This window comes from Tarenaya hassleriana, unplaced genomic scaffold (assembly GCF_000463585.1).
Source record: "Tarenaya hassleriana unplaced genomic scaffold, ASM46358v1 Cleome24, whole genome shotgun sequence".
In the NCBI taxonomy this organism is placed as follows: Eukaryota; Viridiplantae; Streptophyta; class Magnoliopsida; order Brassicales; family Cleomaceae; genus Tarenaya; species Tarenaya hassleriana.
This window is the reverse complement of record NW_010965696.1, coordinates 995,062-1,007,552: the sequence shown is the minus strand read 5'-3', so window position 1 is coordinate 1,007,552 and position 12,491 is coordinate 995,062. Positions and strand designations below refer to the sequence as shown.

The 12,491-nt window shown below is 35.3% G+C and overlaps 4 protein-coding genes and 1 long non-coding RNA gene across 6 annotated transcripts in view; 4 read left to right on the top strand and 1 right to left on the bottom strand.

Moving 5' to 3' along the window:
- The window catches only part of LOC104816072 (protein UPSTREAM OF FLC-like), a gene marked incomplete at its 3' end in the record, with an annotated part of 2,398 nt that extends 1,904 nt beyond the window's left edge, over nt 1-494 (top strand). Inside the window, exons 4-5 of the mRNA XM_010544741.2 lie at nt 1-108; nt 422-494. The exon at nt 1-108 is cut by the window's left edge and continues 817 nt beyond it. Coding sequence (XP_010543043.1) covers nt 1-108; nt 422-494 — 181 coding nt within the window. The remainder of the gene's footprint in view (nt 109-421) is intronic.
- Nucleotides 495-950, top strand: LOC109116764. The gene is made up of 2 exons (XR_002024268.1): nt 495-608; nt 710-950. It is a non-coding gene; the product is annotated as an uncharacterized LOC109116764 (long non-coding RNA).
- A 1,449-nt stretch (nt 951-2,399) lies between these two features.
- LOC104815737 (uncharacterized protein At3g50808) lies at nt 2,400-4,055 on the top strand. 2 transcript variants are annotated; one of them, XM_010544278.1, is made up of 4 exons: nt 2,400-2,471; nt 2,599-2,781; nt 3,160-3,387; nt 3,771-4,055. In XM_010544278.1, exons 1-4 carry the CDS (start codon nt 2,469-2,471, stop codon nt 3,903-3,905), a joined length of 549 nt encoding a protein of 182 aa, XP_010542580.1. In that variant the 5' UTR covers nt 2,400-2,468; the 3' UTR covers nt 3,906-4,055. The 2 variants fall into 2 exon arrangements, with proteins under 2 accessions (XP_010542580.1, XP_010542579.1); XM_010544277.1 differs by having other exon boundaries at nt 3,753-4,055.
- A 3,912-nt stretch (nt 4,056-7,967) lies between these two features.
- LOC104816070 (RING-H2 finger protein ATL57) lies at nt 7,968-8,917 on the top strand. Its single transcript, XM_010544740.1, has 2 exons — nt 7,968-8,327; nt 8,420-8,917. The coding sequence occupies exons 1-2, from the start codon at nt 7,968-7,970 to the stop codon at nt 8,780-8,782; spliced, it is 723 nt and encodes a 240-aa protein (XP_010543042.1). The 3' UTR covers nt 8,783-8,917.
- Nucleotides 8,918-9,375: 458 nt separating this feature from the next.
- On the bottom strand, nt 9,376-11,084 carry LOC104815736 (cyclin-dependent kinases regulatory subunit 1). The gene is made up of 4 exons (XM_010544276.1): nt 10,973-11,084; nt 10,760-10,848; nt 10,599-10,659; nt 9,376-9,906 (listed from the first exon to the last, which is right to left on the bottom strand). Exons 2-4 carry the CDS (start codon nt 10,810-10,812, stop codon nt 9,757-9,759), a joined length of 264 nt encoding a protein of 87 aa, XP_010542578.1. The 5' UTR covers nt 10,813-10,848; nt 10,973-11,084; the 3' UTR covers nt 9,376-9,756.
- Nucleotides 11,085-12,491: the final 1,407 nt, after the last annotated feature.

Below are 12,491 nucleotides of genomic sequence, written 5' to 3'. Positions count from 1 at the left end.
GGAAGACAGAGAATATTTCAGCGGAGGCTTGGTTGAGACCAAGTTGCTCAAGGATGCAGCGGAAGGGAAACCATCTCTTAAGCGTTCTTCGTCGTGCAATGCTGACAGGTAGTTGTCCTAACTAACAAATCACACATTTGAGTGAACGAGTGAACGCTACTGCAGGAAAGGATATCCTAGTTTATAATGCCTGTGGAATTTGAGTTTTAACTGGTTAGCTGATCACTTGTTCGTATGTAGCAATTAAATTTCGGAATTTATTTTGCAAGCTGGCTCCAAAAGAACTAACAGATGAGTTGTAAAATGGTGACTTGAATTCTCATCAAGCCAGGAACTTTTTGCCTTTTGGTTTCCATGAAAATAACTTGAATTCTCATGGATACCTTTTGTATATAACTAAAGAAACCTCTGTGAATTTCAGGACTTGTACCCAACCAGATTCAGCTGAAAACAAAGACAACAACTCAAACCATGGAGGAGGAAAATGCGACAGGCTTCGATCATCAAACAGCCACGTAGCGGTTCAATGAGATCCCCGGACGGATATAGCATACAAATGACTGAACCAACAAGGAGATCGGAGGAAGGATTGACCAAAATCGAAGAAAGTTAAGTATCACTGATCTTTTTATTGTTCTTAACACAGCAACTCTTCAGCTTGGTTTCGCTCATATCGAACTCCGAGATTCATGCTTTTGTCTGAAAACAGGCTTGCTTCGGGAGCTCGGGTTGTAATCCAATCGAAAACACATTCAGACTCTGCAGTTGTCAGCTGTTCTTCTTGAGGTTCTTTACCACATTCTCTGGCTCATATTTTATTGGACAATGGAAGTGTAAATCTGAAAGAAGAGGAAGAAAAACAGAGTTACTGTTCTGTTCTGAACGCTTGTTGAGTAATTTTTTGTGATCTTGATTTTTCAATATTCAACTAAAATGGTAGGTATTATGCATAGATAGAATACTTCTGACTTTTTTATTTTAATTTTTTATAACAATTATAATTTAAATTATTTACTCGTGACTAAATCTCTAACCTACACCAATAACCGACTTATATAAATATATATATATATATATATATATCTATATATGTATATATGTGATAGAACTAACTGAAAATGGGAGCTTGGTGAGAGGTTTCACGGGGAAGATCTTGTGGTCCATTAGAAAATTTACACATAAGAGTGAAATCCAATTAATATGCAGACCATCGGTTCATATATTACATGATGATATGCAGCATATAATAAAAATTGAAATCTGGTGACAGCCAATGAGGATAGTTGAAAGGATTGGATCACTTGAGAGGCACATAAAGGGATCTAAGCCCAAGCAAAGCATAAGCATGTTCATGGTATAACCATTCCTTCTCTCTTATGCAACCTCCACTCATTTTATTTTTTATAATTTTTTTTTTGTATATATTTCTTTGTTACTTTATTTTATAGAACTGCATGTATATATAATTACCTATAATTTTATTGCATATTCTGTTTCATTGTGTATATCTCTTTGGTTGCACTTAATTCGGTTGGCTGCTATTACCTATATATATATTCTTTCATACGGTGATGGTTATGATGTCTTTTCAAATTCCTTTAAATACTTTACATACATATATGTATATACATGTAGAATTATTGTTCCTGTGTCACAAGAGGACAAAAACAAAAACTCTATAATTTATACAATATCAAATCAATTTTAATTTCCGCACATAGTGTTTAATTATTATTGTTGTGATTATTTACGAGGTATATTATTATTTTTGTTTCTTTTTAAATGTTAAATTTTTTTATTTGATTCGGCTGATATTTGTGAATCGCACCAATTTGTTTCTTCTTTATTTCTTTATTACAATCTATAAATTTCGACTCATTTCGGGTATAATAAGAAAATTAGTTCCAAATCATTTATTTTCTCTACAACAATTCAATAAAACTCTAAAATGGAAGTATTATTCTAGATTTGCTATGATAATATTAATATATTTGCAAACACTGATATTTATATTTCGTTGTAAAATACAACATTTATTTTGGCAAGTTAATTAAAATGTAGCAATTCTTTCCATGGCATACGCGAACATACGTTTATATACTTGTGTGCGTGTGTGTATACATATATAATATGTTTAACGTTCCTTGTTACTCAATGTAACGGTTCTAGGGCAACCTTAACCAAACATCTCTCTTACAACCTCTCTACGCAATTATTTTATTTTTCATATTTAATATTTTTTCTTAATATAAGTATTTTTAATCTGCAATGATTAAGAGCAATATGTATATTTAATTTTCCACTAATAAAATATGAGCACTAAAATTAAAACCTTTCTTCTCCCAACAAAGATATAAATAATATGTCCTTTATTTCTCTTACCCTTAAGTCCTTAACTATTCTGATTTTCCATCTCACCTTCCATCTCTCTCTCTCTCTCTCTCTCTCTCTTCTGGTCATCTTAGCAAATGGTAATGCAACAACTACAGAGTCCATATTTTTTTCTTTTTTTTTTTGTAATGGATCCATCGTATGAATTGTTGTTGCAATGTTCAATGAGGTTTCCATTGGTTTTTTTTTTCTGAAAAAAAAACACAGGAGAGAGAAATGCAGGTGCCGCCATGGTTGGAGCCTCTCTTGAGAACTAATTTCTTCAAAATTTGCTCAACGCACAGAGAAACTCCGAGGAACGAATGCAACATGTTTTGCCTCTCCTGTCAAAACGCCGCGTTTTGCTTCTTCTGCCGCTCCTCTCTCCACAAGGATCATCCTGTCATCCAGGTCCACTCCATTCCACATTTACATACATAAATACATACACACACAATTTTCCGTATTATATATATTTGCCCGATTCTTCAAAATGTGCTAGATGTTCCTCATTTTCCATATGTTTCTTTTGGGTGAATCTAGACAAAGTTTCTGACTAATGAAACCGGTCAAACCCGTCTCTTTGGACTTCATTTTCACCTTTTTTTAAATGTGTAATGTATCGCCCGACCTGATTAATCATGTGAAAGGCCCAACTTTCTAGAGAATTTGAACCAATGAATTCATCGATTTAGGCGTAATCCAACGACTGTTTCCCCCCCATGAATATATGATATTGGAATTAAATGTTAATCATAATCAAAACCCTACATTTCTGATACGTTGTAGATAAGAAGATCATCGTATCACGACGTTGTGAGGGTGTCGGAGATAGAGAACGTGTTGGACATAAGAGGAGTGCAAACGTACGTCATCAACAGCGCGAGAGTCATCTTCTTGAACGAGAGGCCTCAGCCTAAGCATTCCCATGGCGCCGTAAAATCTGTCTCTTACTTCTGCGAGATCTGTAGCAGAAGCCTTCTCGACCCATTCCGCTTCTGTTCCTTGGGTTGCAAGGTTCGTAACCTAACACACCCACTAATCGATATATATGCATATACAATGTTCTTGGAATGCATATTAGAATGTTAGAGTTGGCATGGAGAAATGGGTCTCTTTTTTATTATATGATGAGTGTTGTTTATGGATGTTTTTGGAGCTTCAATAATGGTGAAATTTCTTCTTTCTGAAATCGAATTTTTTTTTATTATATGTAGCGTTTGATTACGCATTACATATTAATTCTTTTTTCTTCTTCTTCTTCAACATTTCAACACACACACACACAAACAAACGGACAAATATACATGTATGTATGTATGTATGTATGTATGTTGGAGAACTGATAATAGAATGTGTACAAAATCTGTGACTAATGTCAGCTTGTGGGAATAAGGAAGAATAAAGAGGAAGAAGAAGGGAGATTGAGTAGAGGAAGACAACAAGAAAGGCACAAAGGCACGCATCCTCCAACTCACCAATCCAATTCAAGGAGAAGAAAAGGCATTCCTCGTAGAGCCCCTTTTGCTTCTTGATTAACTTTCTCTTTTCTCAACAAAATTAATTTAATTATGATCTCTTTCATTTAATTTAAATTAAATTTAATATTATCCGTTCAACCCAGAATTATTAGTCCAGCTCACTTCCACACAACGCTCTCACATGGAAAACAATTTGTGTATAGAAGAAATCCCGAATAATTCACATGAAAGCAAATGCATATATATTTTCTAAGTTTCCATGATATTTCTTATGTTTGGAACTCTAATTTGCTTAAATCGATCAAAGTCTATGCAGTTTTATCTTGAGTAATAAAATATATAATAGAACCGAATTTGGGTTACATCAATTTGGTGGTTTAGTTGAAAGTTAATTAATTTTGGTCTAATTTTCTTATGGGTTCACAGAAAAATGTGTTACTTGCGCGGTTTAATTAACAACTCTATAATGGTCCATTAAAGCATATGGTAATGAGAGGGGACATGAATGTGTATATGTGATGTAAAGACACATGAAGCCTTTGGTCTTTAGTTATTTATTTCAACATTTATGTAATCTACACCTAAATATACATATATATATATATATAGTTCCTTGTGTGTGTGTGTATACATATGGATGGACTATGGTTAAAACTTTGGTTGTAGGTGTTAGGTACGTGAAAGATACAGTTACATAAAATTATGGTTTTGTAATTTCAACCCACAAAAGACACCATACTCTATGAACCATGATGGATCACAACTAAATCCAAGGGTCTAAATGATTCAATAAACTCAATAAGGGATGAGATTTTGAAAACCAAGTTAATACCATGACTGATTGCAACTCTTATGTTTTGATAATTTTAGTAGCATATAATCTAACGGATTATACCATCTAAATAACAACTGTTATATACTAGAGAGAGAGTGTTAATTAATTACGATTAATTAGAAGTAACCAAATCCCTTAGTCAAGGGATGCTTTCAAACACCGAATATTTAAATGGTTAGTTTTTCCAAATTCAATATTTATTGGCTAAAAGATATGATTTAAGCCAACTTCGCACCAATTCAAATTTCTTCTTGAGACATTTCTTTTTCAACTATTTCTATTTTCAAATGATTGTACGAACTTTATTTATAGCTAAACTTTGTTATCTCCGAATATATATATATATGTGGCCTCAAGGGTCCACACTATAATCATTTTAATTTTTAGTTTTAATAGTGGTCCAACAACTGATTTCAGTTATCAATTAGTGTGTTTAATTTGAAGATTAAGTAAGTAGTATTTGGTTTTTATTCTTTTGTGCCATTTGAATGGACTTACTACTGTTATAGGCGTAATTACATGAAAAAGGAGCGGTGGTATCATTTTAGGGTAACGCCCACCATGAAATTTGGCTTGATTAACAAATTAATAACTAAACATATCACGTATTAATTAGTTGTTAATCTTCTTCTTTTTTTCCTTTTGTTAATTAGTTAATTCTTTTGTTGGGGGGCATATGTAGCAAAAGAAATGCACTCCAATAAGGTATACGAAATTTACAGTCTAGGGATAGAGATATAATTAAATATAAATTATTAAATATAAAATATTATCTACTCAAATATCTAAGAATTCATTATGTATTGTTCCTCGTGGTTCTATTTATGGAGTCCTTTCGGGCATTACATATAGAGAACCTCCGAGATCTCAAGTGCCATCAACTAAAGTCGGATCTATCAACGTGTAGATATGTTTCTTGCGTTTCAAGAAACGTGTTTCTTGGACTAATCCTTCTTGTAAACGACATAAAAATAATTATTTATAATCTAATTCGTTTGGTTTACGAGTCAAATATATTGGTTCCCGAAGTCAAACCAAATAAATACTATGTGGAAAAACAAAAAACAAAAACAAAAAAAGATCTACGATTGTATTTTGATACAAAGAAAAGTCAGTATTTTAAATTAAGTACAAAACAAATTATAAAACACTAGCAAATCGCATTTCGAGAGGTGTGGAGTGGGGACAACACGAAAATCACTTGAAAGTGTAACGATGAGTTAATTTGATGGTTAGTCATTTCAGATATTGTGCAGAGATCATAACCCATGAATTTAGAAAAAAAAATTATATCTTAAAGTAAATTCCAATTCATAGAAACGGTAATTACTAAAATATCATGCACCCTTAGCCCCTTTTTATTCGGAATAACGATTAAGCCTCCAATTTTAATTAGATTACAAATTTGGCTTAAATATTGGGTAATAAATAATAATACACGTCTTAAGTGTTGGTTTGATGTGATTATCGAAAACGATAGCAACAAAGATATCTATTATCGCATTTGAATTTTGTTTAAAAAGATAATGAAAATAAGGCAAAGATGTGCTTTAAAGATATTAGATTTGGATGGTGAAATTTTGTAAACGAAACGATTTCTATAATTCACTCTCTTTTTATATAAAGTTTTAGCAATAATTCTCTCTTTTATATATAAAACAAAAAAAAAATCACAAGTTTAGATATTTTTGGAGGAAAGTTAAAAAAAAAATAGCGATATTTGTAAATTCCAACCTTAAATATGGTCCCCGGAGGGAGGCCCTCGCGGTTGTACTCTCCGACAAAGACATGTGAAATTGATCTTCCAAAGGTAACTCCCGAGACTTTTACGTCTTCCACCCACACCATCTCCTCGCCCAAAAAAATAAATTAAATTAAAAATATTTTTATCATTGCGAAACCTTTTTCCCATATCATTCACAAAATCTTGCTATCCACATCCTAAATTTAAATGGTCTATTTTATTATCAATATTTTCTAGAAATTACTTTTAAATAAATATAATATATTATGGTTACAGAAACAAACAAATACTGTTATAAATTTTAAGATAGACCCCCTCTCTATATATATGTATGTATATATATTAACATTATTTTATGTATATCGTTAACATCCTTTAAAAAAATAATTTAAGCTTTTACGCATTAGTAATAATTAGTAATAACGATATCCAAGTAGGATGACCTAGTAGTTGAGTTGCACAAAATGATTTCAATCCAAATTCAAATCTCATTGAGAACAAATTTTATAATAAAAAAAAAAAATTAGCGATGCTGCTTAAGAAGCAAATGGAGTTCTTTTATTAACATGACGATAAGCTATATATATATATATATATATATATATACAGACGACAAGTGGACAGAGGGATTTGCTGAAACCACAAGAAACCTACAAAATTCCCGAGGAAACAAATTAAGGGATAACTTTCTGCAAAAGACACGAAAATTCACGTCTGCATGGGCTCCACTTTTTCTTTCTTCTTTTGACTCTTTTCAGTGTCCCCTCGCCTTATCTTCACCAACGTCTCTCTCTCTATATATATATTGTTAAATTTATTTGAACATTATTTTATTATTTAATTCTTAATTACATTATTATTTTACTTTACTAAACATATTCTATTTTTGGTCTAAAAATTTAGCTACCATTTTTCCTAAATTTTTTAAAACTATAAATAAGATAAGATGAGATGAAATTTAGCCTTCTAAAATTCTGTGCAATATAGCTCTACATAGAATATGTATGTAATGACTCTTCTAGATGGTGAAGGAAAGAGCCGAATGTTTTGGTAGAAAATAAATAAAGCTTCTTGTTTCTTTTCCGTGCTCAATTATTTGGTTTGGTCCCTCGCTGCGAATCCATGGAGAAGCAGAGACTCCGGCAGCTCCTTCAGTTCTACGGCGACGTACGCATACATAAAAATATTCAATTTTTAACTTATATGGTCTGAATGTTGATGTTTGCATAATTTATAAACACAGATGAAATCCCAATTCAAAATTTGTGAAGGGATCACAATTTGCGCAAGAGGGTGCATGTTATAGAATCAAGAACGTAATTAACTCTTAATCCGATAAGACAACTGTGCAGCCAAATGTGAAATGCCAACTTCTAAACAAGTGTCAATATCCCCATAAATCTGCACCACATGAAACCTAAAAAATATCAGAATCTCTCTGAGATCATAAGAGTTGGATTCAAAAAAAATATTGCTTCGTACCCAAAAACAACTAACTAGCAAAAGAACTGTCTGTATTCTAACTGGACCCATTACCATGACCCTTCCCTTCGAAACAAACAATGCTAAGGGCAACGAGTCAGCACACAAACACTCAACGCTTTCCCGCCAGCGAGAGCCCGTCTCCACCGTCCACAACGCCACGTCATCATCATCTCCGCCGTCCACATCCCACAATTCGGCCCTCGACTCCTCCATGGCCCTCACCATTTTCGTCCTCTTGATTGCTCTCTTCTTCATGGGCTTCTTCTCCGTCTACATCCGCCACTTCGCCTCCGATGATTCAACGGCTGAGATATCTTCTCGTCCACGCCGGAGATCCTCCGGGAGGTCGCCACGTGGACCTTCCCCGTCTGCTTCCCGACACCTTAGTTCCCGGAAGGGACTGGATTCTCAGGTACATCACGTGTCCGGTACGATTTCGGTCTAGTGACCGGTTAAGGGAAATTCTGATTGGTTTAACGCAATCTGAGTTTGGTTTATGCACAGGCCGTACGGTCTCTGCCGGTGTACCCTTACACGAAAGGCGCGAAGCAGAAGATCGAGGACTGCGCGATCTGCCTGAGCGACTTCGAGGATGGAGAAGCGGTTAAAGTGATACCGTATTGCCGGCACGTGTTCCACGTGGCATGCGTAGACACATGGCTGAGCTCACACGTGTCGTGCCCCTTCTGTCGGAGTATCCAGCTGTTCTCGGACAAGGCAGTGGTTCGTGGCGAGGCGGAGAGCAGCCAAGGATCGACGGTGGGCGATGGAGACACGTGTACGGTTGTAGTTCCCGGTGTGAGGAGGTGTAGTAGCTGTTCGAGCCTTGGACAGAGGGCCGGTTTGGAACGATCGTTGAGCATTTGACACGCGTGAGTTCTCACGTGCTTAGAAATATTTTTTTTTTTGTTTGGTCGTTTGGTAGATATTTATGTGACATCTTTTTTAGTAGGGGTTTGTACTATTAAAATTTTTAATATAAATTTACAATTTAGTTCTCAATGGGTTATAACATTTCATGTCGTTTTCCTTTTTTTTTTTTTGTTTAAGTGTTACATCAGTCTCCTAAACTCCAAGATGTAACGAGGGGAATCCAATAATAACTACAAATGGATATAGCCGCCGGAAACGGATGAAAAAGCTATTTTTGGAGGGGTTTGTGAATTATTTTTTTTGGATTCTATATTATTGTGGTTAATGGTTATTAGAGCACGTTTTTGTAGATGCTCTATTAGAACTCTGTATATCAACATAATAATAATAAATAAATAAATAAATTTTAATACCATTCAATGTGTTGACACAGAGAAAGGCATTGGGAATGGAGGAGACCTCATCATGTAAAACCTTTTTTCTAAAAGTTAACTATCATTATGAATAGCGACATAAATTCAATGATAACCAAATTTTAAAAACCCCCCCAGGTTCAATCAACTAATAGTGAACTAGATCTGTGCATATGAACAAAAACAAAATCACACATTCGATGACTGTAACACGGCAAGAAAACTAGGAACCGAAACACAAGAACAGAACAGAAACCCAAGTGAGGTGGTCTGGTGGTTGGGTAGCACAAAGTGCTTCCAATCAACCTGGTTCAAACCCCATTGGGCCAAATGTTACCAAAAAAAAAAAAACAGAACACAAGCATAACAAAAAAAAAAACGTGCTAAACCCGAGAAATGTTCATACAGCTGAAAAATAACTGGTTATAAGAACATCCAACAAGACAACAGGCTACCCCACAGAATTCCCACAGAAGAGAGCTTTACCAGTTTTTGCTGTAGTTAATAATAATATGTTCTCGAATAATTTCAATACCTGGGTTTGTTTATATAGGATCATTTAGCAAGCCCAACAGCTTGGTTCTCCTGTTGCTGCTGCTGGTAGTTGAGAGGCCTCCTGAAGAGCATGATGTGTGGTTCAGGGCGGTGAACCGCGTAATGGACCCACCCACGGCTCTGCTGGACTCCCATTGCCCGCCATTCGTTCTGCGAAATCAAATGCACAAGACGATCATTTACCTCGGATCTTGACCGAATCACACTAAGATATCCTCAGAAAATGCCAAGCTATGTGATGCACGAAAGATCTGCCATCCATGTCTTGAGCATATCCCTCTCATACAAGCCATACATAAAAATATTCAATTTTTAACTTATATGGTCTGAATGTTGATGTTTGCATAATTTATAAACACAGATGAAATCCCAATTCAAAATTTGTGAAGGGATCACAATTTGCGCAAGAGGGTGCATGTTATAGAATCAAGAACGTAATTAACTCTTAATCCGATAAGACAACTGTGCAGCCAAATGTGAAATGCCAACTTCTAAACAAGTGTCAATATCCCCATAAATCTGCACCACATGAAACCTAAAAAATATCAGAATCTCTCTGAGATCATAAGAGTTGGATTCAAAAAAAATATTGCTTCGTACCCAAAAACAACTAACTAGCAAAAGAACTGTCTGTATTCTAACTGGACCCATTACCATGACCCTTCCCTTCGAAACAAACAATGCTAAGGGCAACGAGTCAGCACACAAACACTCAACGCTACAACGGTTTCAAGCTCAAATTCATAAACATAATAATCAATTTATCTCCGGTTACAGCTAAAAAACCCTAATACACAAATCAGACCTAAACAAGCAAAATAGTGAAAACCCAGAAACCGTACTTCGGAAAGGAGGCGATTCTTTGGGAGAAGCTTGGCCACTTCAGGAGGAAGCACAACATGCCTGCGCGGACCATGAAGACAACACAATCATAAATCCCCAAAATAAAGAAAAAATAGGGAAACCTTGTAGAGAGGGCACAAAATCGAAATTGATAGTTTACCTATACTCGAAAGTGTCGTCGAAATATTTCTCAGAGTACTGGATCTGGCCCATCTCTCAGATCCCCGGAATCGATCGCACTCAGATAAACTTGAAAAGCCGAATAATCCGTCAACAGTAGACGATTAAAATTAAAGGGAAAGGGAAAAGATTTCGAAACAATGAATCGATCACCGGAAACCCTAATCAAGAAATCGAGAAGAAAGATGCGAACCTTAACGCGGAGAGTGAGCGAGCGTTGAAGAGAGTGAGCGGAAACGAAAACGAATTGAGGAGAATACACGGGGGAGAGAGTGAAAACGAAAAGAGAGGTGAGGCAGGGAATTTAACAGAGAATGGAAAATAGGGGTATAAAGGTAAATATATAGACATAATGGATTTGGCATTTAAATTTTGAAATTCGTATGAGGCGCTCCTCCCGCCCTCAGGGATCAGCTCTCAGATGCGATGCGGTTCGATGTAATATTTATTACCGTGAAAAATCACGTATATAATCAACTTTAGTCTTTATCAAATACATATATATATATATATATATATATATATTTGTTTATATATATGTTTGTTTATGTATATGTATTATGTATTATGTATTATGTATATATATGTTTGTACATATACCTAGTATGCGTAATTATTTTTGTGTATATATGTGTGTGTGTGTTTATAACAAAAAAAAAATTTAATGTTTGTTTTTAGTGACCTGGTGTCGTGGAATTACGTGGCAAACTCGTCACTTTCTTGATTTCTCAAGTTAGACTCCGGGCGGCGACGGATTCCTTCGCCCATTAACATGTTAACGGGATGGTGGAAATATGGAAAATATAAAAAGTTTATGTTTTATTTGGAAATTAAGGATAACTTTATATTTTTGTTTTCAGAGTTTCAAAATTCATGTTTCTTTTTAGAAATTTGATGATTTTATGGAATTTTCAATCATTATTATTATTGTTATTACTTTATCTATGCGTAAAAAGGATTTGTCCCTCGAAATTTCATCGATTCACTCCGATTTTTCAAGAACATACAAAAAAAAAAGGAAACACAACGATGTCTGGTCACCGGGTTTAGATTTGGGCATACGTCTCAAGAAGAGGAAACCGCATTTTTCTACTAAATACCGCCGGAAACTGATCGAAATCCGCTCCGTGTCAGAGCACAAAACCCTAATTTTAGGCGTTCTAAATCAGCCTTACAAAATTACAGAATTGCCCTTATTGACGCGGTGCCGTTTGACGTCTCAGCTCTGAAACACGAGATCCTTGGAATCAACCCAAGTCTTCGAGAACCTCTCTCTCACCTGGAGGTTTTTGCTGAATCCCACCCGTGAGTTGGAATACTAAATTCGGATCTCTCTCTATCAGCGGAACGATTATGAGTTCCGACGAAGGTAAAAGCCTAATGTTCGGATTCGGATTCGGATTCGAGTTCTGACCAGTAATTATCTGATTCATCATATGATGTCAGCATACACATACGATACGATGCTCGCCATTTCTTTAATTTATTCTTCTTTGAGAGACAAAAAAAGGTGAAACATACCCAACAGATCATGGACGAGTGGTCAAGCTTGGGTAGCATGTAACTCTACTTTGAGGTTGAGTTTTGAGGTTGAGTGTTCGATTCCTGACTAGTGGGGAGGGAGGTAATTTATGGGTTTATATGATCCATATACAAAGACTGTTCCCATACCGGAGTTTTACCTAATCAACGCGTCCGAAGGTTAGGAGTTA